General features: G+C 55.8%; 1 protein-coding gene across 1 annotated transcript; it reads left to right on the plus strand.

The window, feature by feature from the left end:
* Positions 1 to 825: 825 nt before the first annotated feature.
* DEPDC5 (DEP domain containing 5, GATOR1 subcomplex subunit) lies at positions 826 to 20,077 on the plus strand. Its single transcript, XM_075568439.1, has 20 exons — positions 826 to 958; positions 1,074 to 1,130; positions 3,847 to 4,003; positions 4,354 to 4,505; positions 4,632 to 4,749; positions 5,051 to 5,218; positions 5,390 to 5,609; positions 5,694 to 5,815; positions 5,919 to 6,018; positions 9,096 to 9,158; positions 9,576 to 9,706; positions 9,801 to 9,884; positions 10,833 to 10,965; positions 12,289 to 12,397; positions 12,501 to 12,731; positions 15,444 to 15,613; positions 17,307 to 17,478; positions 17,689 to 17,749; positions 18,981 to 19,063; positions 19,201 to 20,077. Exons 1-20 carry the CDS (start codon positions 931 to 933, stop codon positions 19,494 to 19,496), a joined length of 2,655 nt encoding a protein of 884 aa, XP_075424554.1. The 5' UTR covers positions 826 to 930; the 3' UTR covers positions 19,497 to 20,077.
* Positions 20,078 to 21,914: the final 1,837 nt, after the last annotated feature.

Here is a 21,914-nt window from a genome sequence, read left to right on the forward strand (position 1 = left end):
TCACGTGACCCGCAGTGCCGCTTGACGCGCGGTCACATGAGAAGCGGGTATACGGGGCGCAGCTCAAACACTCTGCGTACCCCTGGTGGAACACATATAAACAACTATCCTATATAAATGATTGAGACTAGCACTTGTGCATCTTGACTGAGACCATTTCAATTGGAAGACACCCAGTTTATTATCCGGCTTTCTTGTTATCGCTTCTTTATAAACAAACGGAAAATGCCCGGTCATAATACAGTTTTATTAAAACACTGCGGGTAAGAATCTGTACATTTCTCCCTAGGCGCTTGCGAGTGGGAAATGTATATCTTTTTATCCGCAATGTTTTATTATCTCAGTCATTTATGTGTTACACCTATGTATTTGGCTTTTCTACCGAACATCCCGTTTGGTCCACGCGCCAGAGGGCGGCCATCTTTTCCACAGGGACAGGACATGTCTGTGTCGGTCACTGCAGGATCTTATGCTTCGGTCACTATTTCTGCGTCACAGTTTCTCCGTATGTCACTGCGGACCCTCGCACACCTTTTGTTGCTGTGTCCCCTGCAGACACGCAGGCCCTCGCACACCTATGTCACTGTCCCCCCTGCAGACACGCAGGCCCTCGCACACCTATGTCACTGTCCCCCCTGCAGACACGCAGGCCCTCGCACACCTATGTCACTGTCCCCCCTGCAGACACGCAGGCCCTCGCACACCTATGTCACTGTCCCCCCTGCAGACACGCAGGCCCTCGCACACCTGTCACTGTCCCCCCTGCAGACTCGCAGGCCCTCGCACACCTATGTCACTGTCCCCCCTGCAGACACGCAGGCCCTCGCACACCTATGTCACTGTCTCCCCTGCAGACACTCGGGACCTCGCTCACCCGGTGACGGTGTGACCTCTGTTCGGGTGCAGGAAATCTCCAGCAGTTTGGGCAGCATGAACGAACAGAAGATCCACTTTACAGGTGATGCCAATACCTGAACACACCAGGCACTGAATGCCACCCGGCACCAAGTCATGCTGTGGTGGCTGAGTGATCAGAGGGGAAACCTTGATGCCATCTTGTTCTCTCCCTGCAGGGTCTACCGACCGACAGGAGCCCTGTGAGGAGAGCTTGGCCTGCTCCCCGGAGCCCAGTGAGTGGAATTGTGTGTGTGTGTGTGTGTGGGGTGTGTGTGTGGTGGGTCCGCAGTGTGATGTGACCGTGTGCATGAGTGACACGTTTATACCGGGACTGCAGGACCTGCCCCCGTGTCCCACCAGGCTGCACTCTTTAACCCCCGCAGCGCTGGAGGGAAGCAGTGCACGCTTTCTCTGGCCGCTCCAGCACTGAAGGAGTTAAGCTATATTGCTACACTCGAGTTTAGGAAGCGGGTACACCGGGGCGTGGGGAGAAAGTATCACGTTTATTTAAACATAACATTTTGTTCTTCATTGAGAGAGGCTCCCGAGTGAGACGAAACTCTGATCCATAGCACTTAGATTGTAAGCTCTCCGGGGCAGGGATTTCCTTTCCCATAGTCTGACTTTGCTGCTCTTATTGTATTACAACTCCCTGTACTGTCTGTGTAAAGCGCTGAGTCCCTGTACTGTCTGTGTAAGGCGCTGAGTCCCTGTACTGTCTGTGTAAGGCGCTGAGTCCCTGTACTGTCTGTGTAAGGCGCTGAGTCCCTGTACTGTCTGTGTAAGGCGCCGAGTCCCTGTACTGTCTGTGTAAGGCGCTGAGTCCCTGTACTGTCTGTGTAAGGCGCTGAGTCCCTGTACTGTCTGTGTAAGGCGCTGAGTCCCTGTACTGTCTGTGTAAGGCGCTGAGTCCCTGTACTGTCTGTGTAAGGCGCCGAGTCCCTGTACTGTCTGTGTAAGGCGCTGAGTCCCTGTACTGTCTGTGTAAGGCGCTGAGTCCCTGTACTGTCTGTGTAAGGCGCTGAGTCCCTGTACTGTCTGTGTAAAGCGCTGAGTCCCTGTACTGTCTGTGTAAAGCGCTGAGTCCCTGTACTGTCTGTGTAAGGCGCTGAGTCCCTGTACTGTCTGTGTAAGGCGCTGAGTCCCTGTACTGTCTGTGTAAGGCGCTGAGTCCCTGTACTGTCTGTGTAAGGCGCTGAGTCCCTGTACTGTCTGTGTAAGGCGCTGAGTCCCTGTACTGTCTGTGTAAAGCGCTGAGTCCCTGTACTGTCTGTGTAAGGCGCTGAGTCCCTGTACTGTCTGTGTAAGGCGCTGAGTCCCTGTACTGTCTGTGTAAGGCGCTGAGTCCCTGTACTGTCTGTGTAAGGCGCTGAGTCCCCTGTACTGTCTGTGTAAGGCGCTGAGTCCCTGTACTGTCTGTGTAAGGCGCTGAGTCCCTGTACTGTCTGTGTAAGGCGCGGAGTCCCTGTACTGTCTGTGTAAAGCGCTGAGTCCCTGTACTGTCTGTGTAAAGCGCTGAGTCCCTGTACTGTCTGTGTAAAGCGCTGAGTCCCCTATCCATGCTCTATAAGTAAAGGCAGACACGCAATGATTTACTTCTCCCAGACCTGGTGTGCCAGCCACTTATTATATATAGTTCCTATTACCCCGATATAGTTCCTATTACCCCGATATAGTTCCTATTACCCCGATATAGTTCCGTGTATCTATATCCATCCACCACACACACTCACCCTCAGGAATCAAATTATCAGCACCGGACAAAATAATAAATATATATCAAGGTGTTTGTTGACTCAGAAAATACACGGCTACCCGACGTTTCGTTCCCCGGAGGAACTTTCTTCAGGGAACGCATGAAACGTCGAGTAACCGTGTGCTTTGAGTGAATAAACATCTATTATTATTTTTTATATATATATTTTTTTACTTTGATTTCTGATGTTTTCATTTTTGCTATAGTACATTTGTTACTGAATATCTAGCTCTCTGTCTCTCTGTCTCTCTGTCTCTCTGTCTCTCTGTCTCTCTGTCTCTCTGTCTCTCTGTCTCTCTGTCTCTCTGTCTCTCTGTCTCTCTGTCTCTCTGTCTCTCTGTCTCTCTGTCTCTCTGTCTCTCTGTCTCTCTGTTTAAATCACATTTTAGTTGTAGATAAAATGTAATAAGAGAATCGCCGCAGTGTGTGAGACTGTGACCCCTTATGCAGGAATGTTTTCTCTGGGCGACACTCTGACCTTTCTTTGTGGGGGGTATATTTGGGGTTTGAGTTGGTGACACCGCCTCCCCAGCTCTGTGTAACACACATACAGCCTCTTGCTGTGTGTATACACAGTATCACTTTAGAACAGGGGGGGCCAACGCCAGCCCTCAAGGGCCACCAACAAGGCCAGGTATTGGCCGAAGACTGAGCCACCTGTGCTGAAGCAGGGGTATCCTGAAAACCTGACCTGTTGGTGGCCCTTGAGGACTGGGAGACATTGTATTAATGGAAGTTTCTCCCAGTTCCCATGTTTCTTCCCTGCTGTGTGGCCCCTTCTCTCCTCTCGGCCTCCCCTCTCCGCCCTCTCTGCTTACCTCCCCCCTCCGTCCAGCGCACCTTCTTCAATGAGCAGAATATTTCATGTGGGTAATGCCGGGTTATTCTGTGATTGCATGTGACCTTCCAATCTATGCTGTTGATCAGAAGTAGTCAAACTCCCAGTGCATGATGGGACTGGAGGCTTCCTGAGCATGGCAATGTTAACCTGCTCTCTCTCTCTCTCTCTCTCTCTCTCTCTCTCCTTCTCTCCTCACCCCTTGTTTCTCTCTCCCCCCCCCCCCCCTCTCTCTCTCTCTCTCCCTACACGCACCTCCCCTCGCTCTCTGGCACGGATCTCTCCTCTCCCCCTCCTCCCCCCCTCTCTCCGCGCGGTCTCGGGGCAGTTTTGATGCTGTCTGCTCCCCCCGTAGTGCCTGGCTTCTGCTGCACGGTGGGGGTGGACTGGAAGTCGCTCACCACCCCGGCCTGCCTGCCCCTCACCACAGACTACTTCCCAGACAGGCAGAGCCTGCAGAATGATTACACGGAGGGTTGCTACGACCTGCTGCCCGAGGCTGAGCTGGACAGGTGGGAGAGGAGAGGGGCATCTGTGAGGGGGGAAAGATTCTCTGCCTGCAGGATGGGAGGGGGGCGCGCGCAGTGCCTCTGGAGGGGCACTGTGTGGGGGTTCAGGGTCCCAAATGTGAGAGTAAGTGGCATTTCACAGCTTCAGCCAAATAGCATGTGCTGGTTTCTTGCGGTGTCATTTTGGGGTGGGGTCTGCCAGGGCGCAGTCTCGTGGTGGGGAGCGTATGAAGGTGGGGGGGGGGGGGGGGGCCTCGTTGTGTGAGGGAAGAGTGTTGTGAGCAAGATCTCAACATTTGAGGTTGTGCTCCTGTCCGTGGGCGGAGTCTTACGCTCTGGCCCCTCCCCCACAGGCGCGACGAGGAAGCCGGGCAGATGACGGCTCAGCAGGTGTTTGAGGAGTTTATCTGTCAGCGCCTCATGCAGGGGTATCAGATCATAGTGCACCCCAAACCCAAATCTGCCGCCCCGCCCCCACTCAGCAGCAGCCCCCTCTACAGGCGAGGTAAGGACACTCCTGTAGATGGAGGTCAGTTTACCCGTCACCCCTGTATCTCTGGTTTGGGGGTGCCTCCTGGTACCCCAGGACTCCGTTTCCCATCCCTTACCCTTTTGGTTCTGTCACTCTCAGGGTTGGTATCACGGAACCGGCCCGAGGAGGAGAACCAGTACTGGCTGAGCATGGGCCGGACCTTCCACAAGGTGACCTGCAAGGACAAGATCATCACCGTTACCAGATACCTACCCAAGTAAGGGCGCCGCCTCGAGGATGCCGACCAGGGGGGGGGCGCTAGTACACTGATCAGGGGAGGGGTAGGCTGGCACCACAAAACACCTGTGGTAGAAGGGACACCGGTCCCGCTGGGGCATCTCGGGCTATAGATAGATCATGGTGTGTGTGATTAAGGTTTTCTTCCTCTTCCACCCCCAAATCTCTCTCCCATCTCTCCCCCCCCCCTCTTTTCTCTCCCGTCCGTCCCCTATCTCTCTCCCGTCCCCCTCTCTCACCCCCTTAATTCTGTCTCCCCCCCCCCCTAATTTCTCTCCAAGGTACCCATATGAATCGGCTCAGATCAGCTACATGTACAGCCTGTGCCCCTCACACTCGGCGTGCGACTTTGTGCCCAGCTGGGTGGAGTTCTCCCACGAGCGGTTGGAGGATTACAAGTGGAACTACCTGGATCAGTACATCTGTTCTGCGGGCTCTGAGGACTTCAGGTGAGGGACGCGCGCGCGCACAGTGACACACCATGCGACTGACACACCGTGCGACTGACAAAGCGTGTAACCTGCAACGGCACACGCAGAGCATCACACGTAGCAAATTCACGACATCCCGGGGGCTGACCTCCCACCAAGTCTGACCTGCTGTGACCTCTGACCCCGCAGCCTGATCGAGTCCCTGAAGTTCTGGCGCACGCGCTTCCTCCTGCTCCCTTCCTGCGTTGGGCCCACCAAGCGCATCATGGAGGGGGAGCAGCGCTGTGATCTGTACGGGGACCGCCCCCGGTCCGAGCAGGAAGAGGGGCAGCTGTTGGACGGCTTCATCCGATTCGTGGAGGGGCTGAACCGCATTCGTCGGCGTCACCGATCTGACCGCATGATCCGGGTACCTGCGGCCATCTTTTAAGTGCCTTGTTGCCCTGACGTGATCCCGCATTGTATTGTAACGCTGATCTTTCCGCCCCCCTAGAAAGGAGCAGCTATGAAGGGTTTGCAGCTGCCCGCCCACCCACCAGAGCCCCCTGGGCCTCCAATCGGGAAGAAAGGGACCTCGGCGCTGTCTGCGCTGCTGGAGATGGAAGCCAATCAGAAGTAAGACTCCCCCCTCCCCATCTCTGATCTCACTACCCGAACTGTGGTGTACAGAATGGGGGGGTCTCTGTGAGTGACCAGTACCATCGCCCTGTGTTTTCAGGAGCTTGGGGGAGCAGCAAGCGCTGATGCATGCTGGGAAAGGTTCCTCTCAGGCCACAGACTCTGCGGTCACCCCCACGTATGTGGACAGCCCCCGTAAGGTAGGAGGGGAGCTTGCCTAGCACCTCCGGGGCTTCGCATAGGGATGGGGGAGGAGGGAGGGGTCCTCTCTGCCCCAGCTTGGTGATTTTCTGGTCAAACTTATTTCCTGGCACTGTGTGTATCCTGTGGCCCCTCCTGCCTGTCTGCCTGTGTCTCTGTGTGGCTGTCTCTCCGCTCGCCGGTGTCTCCGTGTGGCTGTCTGCCTGTCTCTCCGTGTGCCTGCCTGTCTCTCCGTGTGCCTGCCTGTCTCTCCGTGTGCCTGCCTCTCCGTGTGCCTGCCTGTCTCTCCGTGTGCCTGCCTGTCTCTCCGTGTGCCTGTCTGCCTGTCTCTCTCTCCGTGTGCCTGTCTGCCTGTCTCTCTCTCCGTGTGCCTGTCTGCCTGTCTCTCTCTCCGTGTGGCTGTCTGCCTGTCTCTCTCTCCGTGTGGCTGTCTGCCTGTCTCTCTCTCCGTGTGGCTGTCTGCCTGTCTCTCTCTCCGTGTGGCTGTCTGCCTGTCTCTCTCTCCGTGTGGCTGTCTGCCTGTCTCTCTCTCCGTGTGGCTGTCTGCCTGTCTCTCTCTCCGTGTGGCTGTCTGCCTGTCTCTCTCTCCGTGTGGCTGTCTGCCTGTCTCTCTCTCCGTGTGGCTGTCTGCCTGTCTCTCTCTCCGTGTGGCTGTCTGCCTGTCTCTCTCTCCGTGTGGCTGTCTGCCTGTCTCTCCGCTCGCCTGTGTCTCCGTGTGGCTGTCTGCCTGCCTCTGTGTGCCTGTCTCTCCGTGCGCCTGCCTGTGTCTCTGTGGCTGTCTGCCTGTCTCTCCGTGCGCCTGTGTCTCTGTGTGGCTGTCTGCCTGTCTCTCCGTGCGCCTGTGTCTCTGTGGCTGTCTGCCTGTCTCTCCGTGCGCCTGTGTGGCTGTCTGCCTGTCTCTCCGTGCGCCTGTGTCTCCGTGTGGCTGCCTGCCTGTGTCTCCGTGTGGCTGCCTGCCTCCGTGCGTGTGGCTGTCTGCCTGTCTCTGTGCGCCTGTCTCTCCGTGCGCCTGCCTGTATCTCCGTGTGGCTGCCTGTCTCTCCGTGTGGCTGCCTGTCTCTCCGTGTGCCTGCCTGCCTGTCTCTCCGTGTGCCTGCCTGTCTCTCCGCTCGCCTGCCTGTCTCTCCGTGTGCCTGCCTGTCTCTCTGTGTGCCTGCCTGTCTCTCCGCTCGCCTGTGTCTCCGTGTGGCTGTCTGCCTGCCTCTGTGCGCCTGTCTCTCCGCTCGCCTGTGTCTCCGTGTGGCTGTCTGCCTGTCTCTCCGCTCGCCTGTGTCTCTGTGTGGCTGTCTGCCTGTCTCTGCGCTCGCCTGTGTCTCCGTGTGGCTGCCTGCCTCCGTGCGTGTGGCTGTCTGCCTGTCTCTGTGCGCCTGTCTCTCCGTGCGCCTGCCTGTGTCTCCGTGTGGCTGTCTGCCTGTCTCTGTGCGCCTGTCTCTCCGTGCGCCTGCCTGTGTCTCTGTGTGGCTGTCTGCCTGTCTCTCCGTGCGCCTGCCTGTCTCTCCGTGTGGCTGTCTGCCTGTCTCTGTGCGCCTGTCTCTCCGTGCGCTTGCCTGTGTCTCCGTGTGGCTGTCTGCCTGTCTCTGTGCGCCTGTCTCTCCGTGCGCCTGCCTGTGTCTCTGTGTGGCTGTCTGCCTGTCTCTCCGTGCGCCTGCCTGTCTCTCCGTGTGGCTGTCTGCCTGTCTCTCCGCACACCTGCCTGTCTCTCCGTGTGGCTGTCTGCCTGTCTCTGTGCGCCTGTCTCTCTGTGCGCCTGCCTGTGTCTCCGTGTGGCTGTCTGCCTGTCTCTGTGCGCCTGTCTCTCCGTGCGCCTGCCTGTGTCTCCGTGTGGCTGTCTGCCTGTCTCTCTGTGCGCCTGTCTCTCTGTGCGCCTGTCTCTCTGTGCGCCTGTCTCTCTGTGCGCCTGTCTCTCTGTGCGCCTGTCTCTCTGTGCGCCTGTCTCTCTGTGCGCCTGTCTCTCTGTGCGCCTGTCTCTCTGTGCGCCTGTCTCTCTGTGCGCCTGTCTCTCTGTGCGCCTGTCTCTCTGTGCGCCTGTCTCTCTGTGCGCCTGTCTCTCTGTGCGCCTGTCTCTCTGTGCGCCTGTCTCTCTGTGCGCCTGTCTCTCTGTGCGCCTGTCTCTCTGTGCGCCTGTCTCTCTGTGCGCCTGTCTCTCTGTGCGCCTGTCTCTCTGTGCGCCTGTCTCTCTGTGCGCCTGTCTGCCTGTCTCTCTGTGCGCCTGTCTGCCTGTCTCTCTGTGCGCCTGTCTGCCTGTCTCTCTGTGCGCCTGTCTGCCTGTCTCTCTGTGCGCCTGTCTGCCTGTCTCTCTGTGCGCCTGTCTGCCTGTCTCTCTGTGCGCCTGTCTGCCTGTCTCTCTGTGCGCCTGTCTGCCTGTCTCTCTGTGCGCCTGTCTGCCTGTCTCTCTGTGCGCCTGTCTGCCTGTCTCTGTGCGCCTGTCTGCCTGTCTCTGTGCGCCTGTCTGCCTGTCTCTGTGCGCCTGTCTGCCTGTCTCTGTGCGGCTGTCTGCCTGTCTCTGTGCGGCTGTCTGCCTGTCTCTGTGCGCCTGTCTGCCTGTCTCTGTGCGCCTGTCTGCCTGTCTCTGTGCGCCTGTCTGCCTGTCTCTGTGCGCCTGTCTGCCTGTCTCTGTGCGCCTGTCTGCCTGTCTCTGTGCGCCTGTCTGCCTGTCTCTGTGCGCCTGTCTGCCTGTCTCTGTGCGCCTGTCTGCCTGTCTCTGTGCGCCTGTCTGCCTGTCTCTGTGCGCCTGTCTGCCTGTCTCTGTGCGCCTGTCTGCCTGTCTCTGTGCGCCTGTCTGCCTGTCTCTGTGCGCCTGTCTGCCTGTCTCTGTGCGCCTGTCTGCCTGTCTCTGTGCGCCTGTCTGCCTGTCTCTGTGCGCCTGTCTGCCTGTCTCTGTGCGCCTGTCTGCCTGTCTCTGTGCGCCTGTCTCTCTGCGCGCCTGCCTGTGTCTCCGTGTGGCTTTCTGCCTGTCTCTGTGCGCCTGTCTCTCCGTGCGCCTGCCTGTGTCTCCGTGTGGCTGTCTGCCTGTCTCTCTGTGCGCCTGTCTGTGTCTCTCTTCATGCTCCTGTCTGCACTATCGCTTCCCTCTCAGGACGGGGCCTTCTTTATGGAATTTGTCCGAAGCCCCCGCACCGCTCCCTCCTTCACCCCGCAGGTCAGTGTGTGTGTGTGGCTGTGGCTGTGTGTGTGTGTGTAAGCTCTGTGTGTGTAAACTGTGTGTGTAAACTGTGTGTGTAAACTGTGTGTGTGTGTGTGTGTAAACTGTGTGTGTGTAAGCTGTGTGTGTGTGTGTAAGCTGTGTGTGTGTAAGCTGTGTGTGTGTGTAAGCTGTGTGTGTGTAAGCTGTGTGTGTGTGTGTGTGTGTGTGTGTGTAAACTGTGTGTGTGTGTGTGTAAACTGTGTGTGTGTGTGTGTAAACTGTGTGTGTGTGTGTGTGTAAACTGTGTGTGTGTGTGTGTGTGTGTGTGTAAACTGTGTGTAAGCTGTGTGGGTGTGTGTGTGTGTGTGTGTGTGTGTGTGTGCTTCATGTCCCAATGTGTCCTGATCACGGCTCTTTTCCCCCTTGCCGCAGATCTCTATTGATCAGGGAGTTCCCCCTCTCGCCGATGGGAGCAGCGCTCTGCCCAACAATGCCCCACCTGAGAGACCCCTGAGCCAGGTGGGAGGTACAGCGGAGCAGGGGCCACCCGCCACGGAGCCCAGGTACCAGAAGGGCGAGTGGGGAGAGACGGGCTAATGCTCTTGGTGAGCAGAGGGAGTGGTATGGGGGCACTTTTCTAACGCTCTCACCCCTTAGTGTCCCGCAGGTATTGGGGGGTCCGAGCACACTCACCTCCTCCGCCAGCATGAGCGAGATTCTGGAAGCCATGAAACACCCAACGTATGTGACATGGAGAGTGGGGGGAGTGTGCTGTGTCAGTGTAATGCTGTCTGTGTGCGTCACTTTATGTATCCACATGTCTGTGTGCCTGCCTCATGTTGTGCTGTGTGTGTGTCACAATTGGCTTTCTGTGCATCACTGTGTATCACTGTGTCATGTTGTGCTGTGTCTGTATCACTGTCATGTTCTGTGTGTGCTGTGTGTCTGTGTGCAGGACATTTATCCCGCGCGTGTGTGTGTTGTGCTGTCTATCAGTGTCATGATCTGTGTGGTGTCATTTTGTGCTGTATCAATGTATCACTGTGTGTGTCTGTGCTGGACGGTATCCCGTTGTTGTGCTGAATGTGGGGTGTTGTGCTGTCTGTAGATCAGTGTGTGTGTCTGTGTGCAGGACCGGTATCCCGCTGCTGTGTGTGTGTGTGTGTGTGTGTGTGTGTGTGTGTGTGTGTGTGTGTGTGTGTGTGTGGGGTGTTGTGCTGTCTGTGGATCACTGTGTGTGTGTGTGCTGGACCGGTATCCTGTTGTTGTGCTGTCTGTGTGTGGGGGGGGTGTTGTGCTGTCTTTGGATCACTGTGTGTGTGTCTGTGTGCTGGACCATTATCCTGTTGTTGTGCTGTGTGTGTGTGTGGGGTGTTGTGCTGTCTTTGGATCACTATGTGTCTATGTGCAGGACCGGTATCCCGCTGTGTGTGTGTGTGTTGTTGTGCTGTCTGTATCACTGTGTGTGTGTTGTCTGTGTATCACTGTGTGTCTGTGTGCAGGACCGTTATCCCGCTGCTGTGTGTGTGTGTGTGGTGTTGTGCTGTCTGTATCACTGTGTGTGTGTTGTGTGTGTATATCACGGTGTGTCTGTGTGCAGGACTGGTATCCCGCTGCTGTGTGTGTGTGTGTGTGTGTGTGTGTGGTGTGCTGTCTGTATCACTGTGTGTGTGTGTTGTCTGTGTGCAGGACTGGTATCCCGCTGCTGTCGGAGCAGAAAGGCCTTCCTGCGTGCTGCTTTATCAGTGCTGAGGTTGTGCACTGGTTGTTGAATAACACAGACTGGGTGCAGAGTCAGACCATAGCCATGGACATAATGCAGGTGAGAGGCGGAGCACTTCTCTCTCATTCCCTCACATGTTTCTCTCTCCCTTTCTCTCCTATCTCAGTCTCTTGGCTCACCCAGTCTGCCCGGATTACTGATCAAAAGCCACAAACCTCCATTTATGTATATCTTAACTTTAGGAAAGCGATTCCCTCTCCTTTCTCCTCTTCTTCCTTTCTTCTCCTTCTCTCCCCCTCCCTTTTTTCTCTCCTCTCTCGTCTCTCGCCTCTCTCCTCTCTCTTGTCTCTCGTGTGTCTCTCTCTCTCCTCTCTCGTGTCTCGCTCTCTCCTCTCTCTCCTCTCTCTCTCCTCTCTCCTCTCTCGTGTCTCTCTCTCTCCTCTCTTGTGTCTCTCTCTCCTCTCTCGTGTCTCGTGTCTCTCTCTGTCTCTGTCACTCTCTCTCTCTCTCTCTCTCTCTCTCTCGTGTCTCTTCTCTCTCTCCTCTCTCTCTCCTTCCTCTCTCTCCTTCCTCTCTCTCCTTCCTCTCTCTCCTTCCTCTCTCTCTCTCTCCTTCCTCTCTCTCTCTCTCTCCTTCCTCTCTCTCTCTCTCTCCTTCCTCTCTCTCTCGCTTTCCTCTCTCTCTCGCCTTCCTCTCTCTCTCGCCTTCCCCTCTCTCTCTCCTGCCTCTCTCTCTCTCCTGCCTCTCTCTCTCTCCTGCCTCTCTCTCTCTCCTGCCTCTCTCTCTCTCCTGCCTCTCTCTCTCGCCTTCCTCTCTCTCTCGCCTTCCTCTCTCTCTCGCCTTCCTCTCTCTCTCGCCTTCCTCTCTCTCTCGCCTTCCTCTCTCTCTCGCCTTCCTCTCTCTCTCGCCTTCCTCTCTCTCTCGCCTTCCCCTCTCTCTCGCCTTCCCCTCTCTCTCGCCTTCCCCTCTCTCTCGCCTTCCCCTCTCTCTCGCCTTCCCCTCTCTCTCGCCTTCCCCCCTCTCTCTCCTGCCTCTCTCTCCTCTCTCCCCTCTCGTGTCGTGCCTCTCGCTCTCGCCTCTCTCTCCTCTCTCCCCTCTCGTGTCGTGCCTCTCGCTCTCGCCTCTCTCTCCTCTCTCTCCTCTCTCCCCTCTCGTGTCGTGCCTCTCTCTCTCCCCTCTCTCCCCTCTCGTGTCGTGCCTCTCTCTCTCGCCTCTCTCTCCTCTCTCCCCTCTCGTGTCGTGCCTCTCTCTCCTCTCTCGTGCCGCTCTCTCCCCTCTCGTGTCGTGCCTCTCTCCTCTCTCGTGCCTCTCTCCTCTCTTGTGTCGCGCCTCTCTCTCCTCTCTCCTCTCTCGTGCCTCTCTCTCTCTGTCTGTCTCTGTGTCTCTTCTCTATAACGTGTGCACCCTCTCTGTGCACCACAGAAGTTGCTGGATGACCAGTACATCTCGCACGCATCAGGAGAGACTCTCAGAACATTCATCTACGGCTTCTACTTGTACCGGATCGTTCCTGAGAAGGAGTCGGAGCGAGGTGAGGGGGGGACGTGCCTGGAGACGGGGGCTGCGTGGGGGGGGGGGAAGCAGACTTGAAGTGTTGTCCACATTAACTCCTTGCCTCCCACTTGCCCCGGCAGCGACGAGCCTGGCCCAGCCCGGCCTGGCCTGGCACTCCTCCTCCATGGAGGATTTCACGGCCTTCCAGCGGAAGTGGTTTGAGGTGGCCCTGGTGGAGGAAGAGCTCCTGCATTCGGAGATCCCTCCGTTCCTCCTGCCCTGGCTGCCCAGCCGACCCGCCTCTTACGCAAGTAGGCACAGCTCGTTCAGCCGCAGCTTCGGAGGAAGGAGCCAGGCCGCCGCGCTGCTAGGTAGCTGCCCGCAGGGGGCAGGGGAGCTGACGGGGGGTGACAGTCCCAAGAGAATGATCTCCCATGGACCAGCCGTGGCCTGACTATCACGTGGCATGGACCAAAACTCTGTGTCACGGTGCTGACAAATTACCCCAATTCCACCCCAGACACAACACTCACTGGGAAAGAAGCAGGGTTACATGGTTACATGGTTACATGGTTACATGGTTACATAGTACATGAGGTTGAAAAAAGACTTCCGTCCATCAAATTCAACCTATAAACCTAGTGTGTGTGTGTGTGTGTGTGTGTGTGTGTGTGTGTGTGTGTGTGTGTGTGTGTGTGTGTGTGTGTGTGTGTGTGTGTGTGTGTGTGTGTGTGTGTGTGTGTGTGTGTGTGTGTGTGTGTGTGTGTGTGTGTGTGTGTGTGTGTGTGTGTGTGTGTGTGTGTGTGTGTGTGTGTGTGTGTGTGTGTGTCGTTCCATTGTAAATGCAGCAACTATGATATAACGCTTATTAATGAATAAACACTTCTATACAGCGCTGGCGAGCAGTCACTGAAATCCCACAAACCCCTCACTGGGTCAGGAGGAGACGGTGTGATTCTGAGTTCAAGGAACAAACGGCCTCCGCTGGGACCTCTCTCCCGGGAGGGGGAGGGGTGCCGGCGCGAGTCTCCGAAACCTCCGCTGGGACCTCTCTCCCGGGAGGGGGAGGGGTGCCGGCGCGAGTCTCCGAAACCTCCGCTGGGACCTCTCTCCCGGGAGGGGTGCCGGCGCGAGTCTCCCAAACCTCCGCTGGGACCTCTCTCCCGGGAGGGGGCCGGGGGGCGGCGCGAGTCTCCCAAACCTCCGCTGGGACCTCTCTCCCGGGAGGGGGGGCGGCGCGAGTCTCCCAAACCTCCGCTGGGACCTCTCTCCCGGGAGGGGGGGCGCCGCGAGTCTCCCAAACCTCCGCTGGGACCTCTCTCCCGGGAGGGGGGCCGCGCGAGTCTCCCAAACCTCCGCTGGGACCTCTCTCCCAGGAGGGGGGCGGCGCGAGTCTCCCAAACCTCCGCTGGGACCTCTCTCCCGGGAGGGGGCCGGGGGGCGGCGCGAGTCTCCCAAACCTCCGCTGGGACCTCTCTCCCGGGAGGGGGGCCGCGCGAGTCTCCCAAACCTCCGCTGGGACCTCTCTCCCGGGAGGGGGGCCGCGCGAGTCTCCCAAACCTCCGCTGGGACCTCTCTCCCAGGAGGGGGCGGGGGGCCGCCGCGAGTCTCCGAAACCTCCGCTGGGACCTCTCTCCCGGGAGGGGGAGGGGTGCCAGCGCGAGTCTCCGAAACCTCCGCTGGGACCTCTCTCCCGGGAGGGGGCGGGGGTCGGCGCGAGTCTCCCAAACCTCCGCTGGGACCTCTCTCCCGGGAGGGGGGCCGCCGCGAGTCTCCCAAACCTCCGCTGGGACCTCTCTCCCGGGAGGGGGGCGGGGGCCGCGCGGGATTTCTAGTCTAAATGATCCGCTTATATGTTTAATGGGATCACTGGTTTCACGCTTGCTCTGACACGGCATTTAATTTGTGTTTATATACCAAGTCTCATACATGTGCATGCACTCCTTACATACATGTGCATGCACTCCTTACATACATGTGCATGCACTCCTTACATACATGTGCATGCACTCCTTACATACATGTGCATGCACTCCTTACATACATGTGCATGCACTCCTTACATACATGTGCATGCACTCCTTACATACATGTGCATGCACTCCTTACATACATGTGCATGCACTCCTTACATACATGTGTGTACGTGTGATCCAATAAAAGGCCTAAATTAGAGATTTTTTTAACGCTTAACTTGCCAGAGATTGCAAGAAGACACATTTATATACAGTGCTCTGCAGGGTGCTTGTGCGCCTCTGATACTGAAGGGGTTAACGGAATCTTACATTCTGAACCTGTCACATGATGAGACAGCAGGCGTTACAGGGGTGAATGCTTTCACTGCTGTATCTCCAGCCTAGTTTTACCAAGTCTTAATAGCGTTTTTTTTCTGTTACATTGAGGCACTGAGACCCTCAGGAGTTGGGTTACCACCGGGTCACACCCAAGAGAGTCGTGTTACTCTGCCTTGTTAACCATCTCAATCTGCTGACCGCAAGCATTCAGGCTGAAGTCTGACATCACTGCGTCCATGTGACATCATTGGTTCTCCTCTTGGCTCTGATTGGCTGTAATCCCTCTTTAACAGCTCCTCCCCTGCCCTGCTGACTGTCCTGCATGCGATGCCCCCCCTCCAGAGCCCCGGAACAAGCTCTGTTACATCCCGCCCCCCCTCCCCCCTCCAATCTCCCAGCATCTCCCCCGGGTGTCTCTTGGTCATATTGCATGGATATCTCTCTTTGATTTGGGTCACTGGGCTGTCTCATTGATTTCATCCCCTGGGTGTCTCTCCCCTGTGATGTCTCTGTGTTTAACCTCATTGACAGCATGCTGAGATCTTATGTGGGCTTCTCTCTCGCGCTCTCTTTCTCTCTCCCCCCCCCCCCCCCTCTCTCTTTCGTGTTTGGAGCTGTCTCTCTGGAGCCTTTTTACCACTCTATCATTTTCTCTGACTTCAGACCTGTCTCTTCCTCTCTTTGAGCTCTCTATTCGAGCAGTGCGCTCTCTACCTGTGATCGTTCTCTCTCTGCGCTGTCTCCTCTCCGCCTGCCTGAGCTGTCCCGTGTTCTCTCCTCTCCCTGCAGCTGCTAAGGTCCCGGAGCAGAGGACGGTCACCCTGGATGTGGACATTAATAACCGCACTGACCGGCTGGAGTGGTGCAGCTGCTACTATCACGGGAACTTCTCTCTGACGGCCGCCTTCGAGGTCAAACTGCACTGGATGGCAGTGACCGCGGCTGTGCTGTTTGAGATGGTTTGGAAGCTCCCCGTCTGCCTCCTTTACATCCTCTCTTCTTTGTGTGCTCTCTCCTTTTTTTTTACCTGTAAGAGTCGCTCTCCCCCTCTGTGTGTATCTCATTCCCGCTCTCCCCCTCTGTGTGTGTGTGTCTCATTCCCGCTCTCCCCCTCTGTGTGTGTGTGTGTGTGTGTGTGTGTGTGTGTGTGTGTGTCTCATTCCCGCTCTCCCCCTCTGTGTGTGTCTCATTCCCACTCTCCCCCTCTGTGTGTGTCTCATTCCCACTCTCTCCCTCTGTGTGTCTCATTCCCACTCTCCCCCTCTGTGTGTCTCATTCCCACTCTCCCCCTCTGTGTGTCTCATTCCCGCTCTCCCCGTGTGTCTCATTCCCGCTCTCCCCCTTAGTGTCTCATTCCCGCTCTCCCCCTCAGTGTCTCATTCCCGCTCTCCCCCTCAGTGTCTCATTCCCGCTCTCCCCCTTAGTGTCTCATTCCCGCTCTCCCCCTCTGTGTCTCATTCCCGCTCTCCCCCTCTGTGTCTCATTCCCGCTCTCCCCCTCTGTGTCTCATTCCCGCTCTCCCCTTCTGTGTGTGTCTCATTCCCGCTCTCCCCTTCTGTGTGTCTCATTCCCGCTCTCCCCCTCTGTGTGTCTCATTCCCGCTCTCCCCTTCTGTGTGTGTCTCATTCCCGCTCTCCCCCTCTGTGTCTCATTCCCGCTCTCCCCCTCTGTGTCTCATTCCCGCTCTCCCCTTCTGTGTGTGTCTCATTCCCGCTCTCCCCTTCTGTGTGTCTCATTCCCGCTCTCCCCTTCTGTGTGTCTCATTCCCGCTCTCCCCTTCTGTGTGTGTCTCATTCCCGCTCTCCCCCTCAGTGTCTCATTCCCGCTCTCCCCCTCAGTGTCTCATTCCCGCTCTCCCCTTCTGTGTGTCTCATTCCCGCTCTCCCCTTCTGTGTGTCTCATTCCCGCTCTCCCCTTCTGTGTGTGTCTCATTCCCGCTCTCCCCTTCTGTGTGTCTCATTCCCGCTCTCCCCCTCAGTGTCTCATTCCCGCTCTCCCCCTCAGTGTCTCATTCCCGCTCTCCCCCTCAGTGTCTCATTCCCGCTCTCCCCTTCTGTGTCTCAATCCCGCTCTCCCCCTCTGTGTGTGTGTGTCTCATTCCCGCTCTCCCCCTCTGTGTGTCTCATTCCCGCTCTCCCCCTCTGTGTGTGTGTGTGTCTCATTCCCGCTCTCCCCCTCTGTGTCCCATTCCCGCTCTCCCCTTCTGTGTCTCATTCCCGCTCTCCCCCTCTGTGTGTGTCTCATTCCCGCTCTCCCCCTCTGTGTGTGTGTGTGTCTCATTCCCGCTCTCCCCCTCTGTGTGTCCCATTCCCGCTCTCCCCTTCTGTGTCTCATTCCCGCTCTCCCCCTCTGTGTGTGTCTCATTCCCGCTCTCCCCCTCTGTGTGTGTGTGTGTCTCATTCCCGCTCTCCCCCTCTGTGTGTGTCTCATTCCCGCTCTCCCCCTCTGTGTGTGTGTCTCATTCCCGCTCTCCCCCTCTGTGTGTGTGTGTGTGTGTGTGTGTGTGTGTGTGTGTGTGTGTGTGTGTGTGTCTCATTCCCGCTCTCCCCCTCTGTGTGTGTCTCATTCCCGCTCTCCCCCTCTGTGTGTGTCTCATTCCCGCTCTCCCCCTCTGTGTGTGTGTGTGTGTCTCATTCCCGCTCTCCCCTGCAGGTCCAGGGTTGGCACAGGAAAGCGACCTCTTGCGGGTTCCTGCTGGTGCCTGTTCTCGAGGGCCCCTTCGCCCTGCCCAGTTACCTGTACGGAGACCCCCTGCGTGCTCAGCTCTTTATCCCGCTCAACGTCAGCTGCCTGCTAAAGGCTGAGAGTGACCATCTCTTCGAGGGTATGAGGGGCACCTCTCTGTTAGCAGCGGGCAGTGCCAAGGGACAGGGCTGTCTGTTGGGTTGTCGGTGCCAAGACAAGCTTATAGGGCACGAAGGGGTGGTTCCAGGCTAAAGGTCCATACAAGTGTAATGTTTCCCCCTTGGGTTAGAGAGGAGGGGCAGATATTCTGTGGCATTTATTTTACTCCTCAGACCTTCTTGTGTTTCAGGATTTGAACCGGAGACTTATTGGGATCGCATGCACCTATTACAGGAAGTGATCGCGTACAGGTAGCAATGTCCCCCAGACACACCCCTCCCCCCCGACACACCCCTCCCCCCAGACACACCCCTCCCCACAGACACACCCCTCCCCCAAATGTTTGTCACGGGAGACGCGCTTAATAACACATTTATATTTCGTGGATCCTGATTGAGCAGAACAGGTTGAGCAAAATAAACTGAGATTTATTCCCTTGATAGGCAAACACACGACAACTGCAGAATAAACTTAATAATTACACTCACGGGTAGAGAAACAGAGGATAATGTCCAGAAAGGTGCCCAGCACCAGAAGATTGTTCTTTAAAAACTAGTCCATTTGCAAATTGCCAAATAAATAGCCAGTCCAATCCTTCTGTGAATGTGCAAAGTCCTTTCTGGTTCTCTGGGATTTGCTGGAATCCCCAGGGCTAACGAAATCCTGAAGCAGGGCAAGTTTCCTTGTTGCGATGTTTTTAACCCCTTGCGTTCTGGAATCGTAGCCGCTGTACTCGGGTCTTATCCGCTTGAAGAAATCAGGTAACAGCAACAGCAACAACACAGGAATAACACAGGAATGAGGGGTACAGGCCTTTTTAAGGACAAGGGCCTGTGAAGTGTTACATTAGCCTCATCCCATTGGCAAGGAATTATCTTCCTCCTATCAGAACCTGCCAGGTCACATGGGCAAGTCCTACAGCCAGCTCAGGTATCTCTGAGCATGCTCAGTAAGCAGCTTGGTAGCACTGCTAAGTAAAAAGGGGCCACTCATTTCTGGGGACGCAATGTCTGGAGTTTGGTCCCGAGGTGTGAAATATCCAGGAGGAGTAACAGGATCTGTTACTCAGAAACATCCTGATTTAAGTGACACTTTACGAATCTGGGATTTTTCATCCCAACAGGGGGCTCCTGTATGCATAACATTTGTTCCTTACTGCCTTACAAAGGCAGGCAGACAAAAAAAAATAGCATCCTGCCTGTACATTTTAAAACAGCAACAGAAAGGCACTTCACTGCAGGTAGAGATTAGCCTGCAAAATGGGGACAGCCATGCATATAGAATTAACCCCTTCATCCCCAACGCGAAATAGGGGTAACCAGCTGAGCCCACTGCCTTTATTAATGTGCTGATTACCCCTATTTTCACCACAGTTTAGTAATACAGTCTCCAACAACTCCTCCAACTTCTGGGGACGTCCCTCCATGTCCTCTGACTCCCTTTGCTGAGACCCCTCCTGATCCCCCCCCTCTCCCCCTGCAGGTTTGGATTTGTTCAGGATAAATATTCCGCATCTGCTTTCAACTTCCCATCTGAGAATAAGCCGCAGTATATACATGTGACAGGTGAGCAGAGTGATATACAGTAATATACAGTAAGCTACGTCGCACCACTCTCTCCCTCTTCTCCTGCACCACCTCCTCCTCCCACCAATTGTTTCTCTCCCCTCCCTCACACCTCCTCCCTCCCTTCTCTCTCCTAGGCACTGTGTTTTTACAGCTTCCCTACTCCAAGCGCAAATACGCCTCAGGGCAGCAGAGACGCCGCCGCAATTCCACCAGCTCGTCCAATCAGAACCTGTTTGGGGATGAGCGGATCGGTTATAACTGGGCCTACAACACCATGCTGACCAAGACCTGGCGCTCCAGCGGCACCGGAGATGAGCGCTTTGCTGACCGTCTGCTCAAGGACTTTACCGACTTCTGTGACAACCGTGACAACCGGCTCAGCGCCTTCTGGACCGGCTGCCATGACAAGATGAACATGAGCGCCCCCTGAGTGTGCCGTCCTACCTTTCGTGTGACCCAGAATGTGCCCCCCCCGTACCCTCTCTGTGGAGCGTCCGGAGTGTGCCTGGTGGTTGGACACTTGCTGCTGAGCGGACCGTGACTTGTGCCTGCTGACCTCCTCACCTCGCTGTACACAGGACTCTGCAGGATCACGGCTCCCTGGGCTCGTGCTTACACTCTGCACTGGGCCTAAGGGGGTCTGATCCTGATACCTCACCCTGTGCCCCTGTTGGAAGGGGGGAGGGGGGGAGATGCAGAAAGCCAAGACGGCCATCAATATATGAACAGTGAGGATGTGGGCAGTTTGTCCCTGTTATGAGCGGTCAGATTTGGGGGGGCTGTTATAGTGGACATGCTGGGCCTGATCTTGGAGCTGTACTCGCTTTGAGATGGCTGGGGAAATATATATACAGAGGGATCAGTGCAGATCCCAAGCTCATTACCTTCATTACAAAGTCTTGACCGCTGCCTCCAATTAACCCGTTGTGCTGATTGAATGTCACTGGTCTGAGGAAGGGCACATACAGCCTCACAACCTGTAACATCAGCCAATAAAGACATCATTTGTAACATTTGTGTCCTAATTAAGTACAAGTGGGTGCTCTCCCGAAGAGCTTGCAATCTGTAACACCAGAAATATGCCTGTGAACGCTGTCTACCTCTAGTATAATTAGCCCCATCCCTCCTGCACTCTGCCCTCCTACCCACTCTCCCTTCCCCTTCCAAATCCTCCTCTTCCCCCCCCCCCCCTCACTCCAACACCCTGCTCTCCTGCCTCCTGCACCCCCTTCTCCTGTACATTGCTTCTCCCCACCCAGCACCTTGCTCTTCTACCCCTTCCTATTCCTTGTTCTCCCCTTCTACTCCCTCCTGCACCTTGCTTCTCCCTCTCCTGCAACCTCTCATCCTGCACCCTGTTCTCCTAAGAGTGGAGAGATAGAGACCCTAATTGCCGCACCGTTTATGTAAGTAGGCCTGAATGCTAGGAGGTAGTTGGCATGAGGCTGGCATTGGTATCAGCCGAAGTGTGTATATAGCACTGCGACCATTTATGTCCTGCTCCGAACCTGGGTATAAATACGGTAAAATACAGACGAGTCTAATATTGCTAGAGAAATCGATCATTCCAGATCGGGTGAAATGGTGTATGAAAATAATGAAGATATCAATTTTTATTCATTCAAGATTTTAAAAAAATCACTATAGAACTACAAACACTTAAGTGTGAAAGTTAATATACAAAATGAGTGTTCCTGTAATATAGTGAGTGAAAACACCCGCTCCCTAAATATGGCAGTCAACATTTGTAATCAATCACACTGGGTGGTATAAAAAAAAAGTCCATTAACCACTCAAATTTACTAATTAGTCCAGTGTTTTTCAACAGGGGTTCCCCGGGTACCCCTGAAAGGGTTCCCTGCAATTTTCAGGCCATTTGAAAATGGTACCAAATACACAAGAATTTACAATAATCTGTGCTATTAGAGTGGGTTGGGGTTCCTTACAATGCATCTGATCTCAGACGCGCTATTAGAAAGGGTCGGGGTTCCTTACAATGCATCTGATCTCAGGCGCGCTATTAGAGGGGGTTGGGGTTCTGCAGAATTTCCCATTATAAAGAAATACAAGTAACACATAATGGGAATAAGTGCTTCAGACAAAAGTAACATATAGGAAAAGGAGTCCCTGCTCCGAGGAGCTTACAATCTAATTGGTAGGTAGGAAGAACGTACAGAGACAGTAGGAGGGCGTTCTGGTAAGTGCGTCTGCAAGTGACCAAAGTTTATGTATCATGTACTGCTGCGGCACAGTTTATTCGAGCATTTGCCCGTTCTGTGCCGCAGCAGTAGCCTGGCGCGCGCCCGAGTGTGACGGGCGCACGCCGAAGCAGCGGAAGAGCGCCCTCCGATCGGGGCGCTCTCCCTACCGCTGCCGGGTCCGCCGGGTCCCCCGGAACCCCCTGCCGCTGTCCCGCGATCGCGGGACACCAGGGCTCCCTCGGGGAGCCCCTGGACACGCGTGCAGGGGGCGCACGCTCCCGATGACGCGTGACCGCGCGAGGGGCGGCCACTAGCAAGCCGGGAGATTTCCCGGCTTGCGGTACCGACCACACTTCAATAAAGTGTGTCGGTAGTGTATAGTATCAGCCACTGAGCTACTCATGCTTTATTAAGCAGGTGGGTCTGAAAGGTGGATAGAGAGGGTGCTAGTCGGGTACCGAGGGGAAGGCCGTTCCAGAGGTCTGGGGCAGTCAGTGAGAAAGGTTTAAGGCGGGAGATGGCTTTAGATACAAAGGGGGTAGAGAGAAGACATCCTTGAGCAGAACGCAAGAGTCGTGATGGTGCATAACGAGAAATTAGGGCTGAGATATAAGGAGGGGCAGAAGAGTGCAAAGCTTTAAAGTGAG

Source organism: Ascaphus truei, chromosome 13, assembly GCF_040206685.1.
Source record: "Ascaphus truei isolate aAscTru1 chromosome 13, aAscTru1.hap1, whole genome shotgun sequence".
In the NCBI taxonomy this organism is placed as follows: Eukaryota; Metazoa; Chordata; class Amphibia; order Anura; family Ascaphidae; genus Ascaphus; species Ascaphus truei.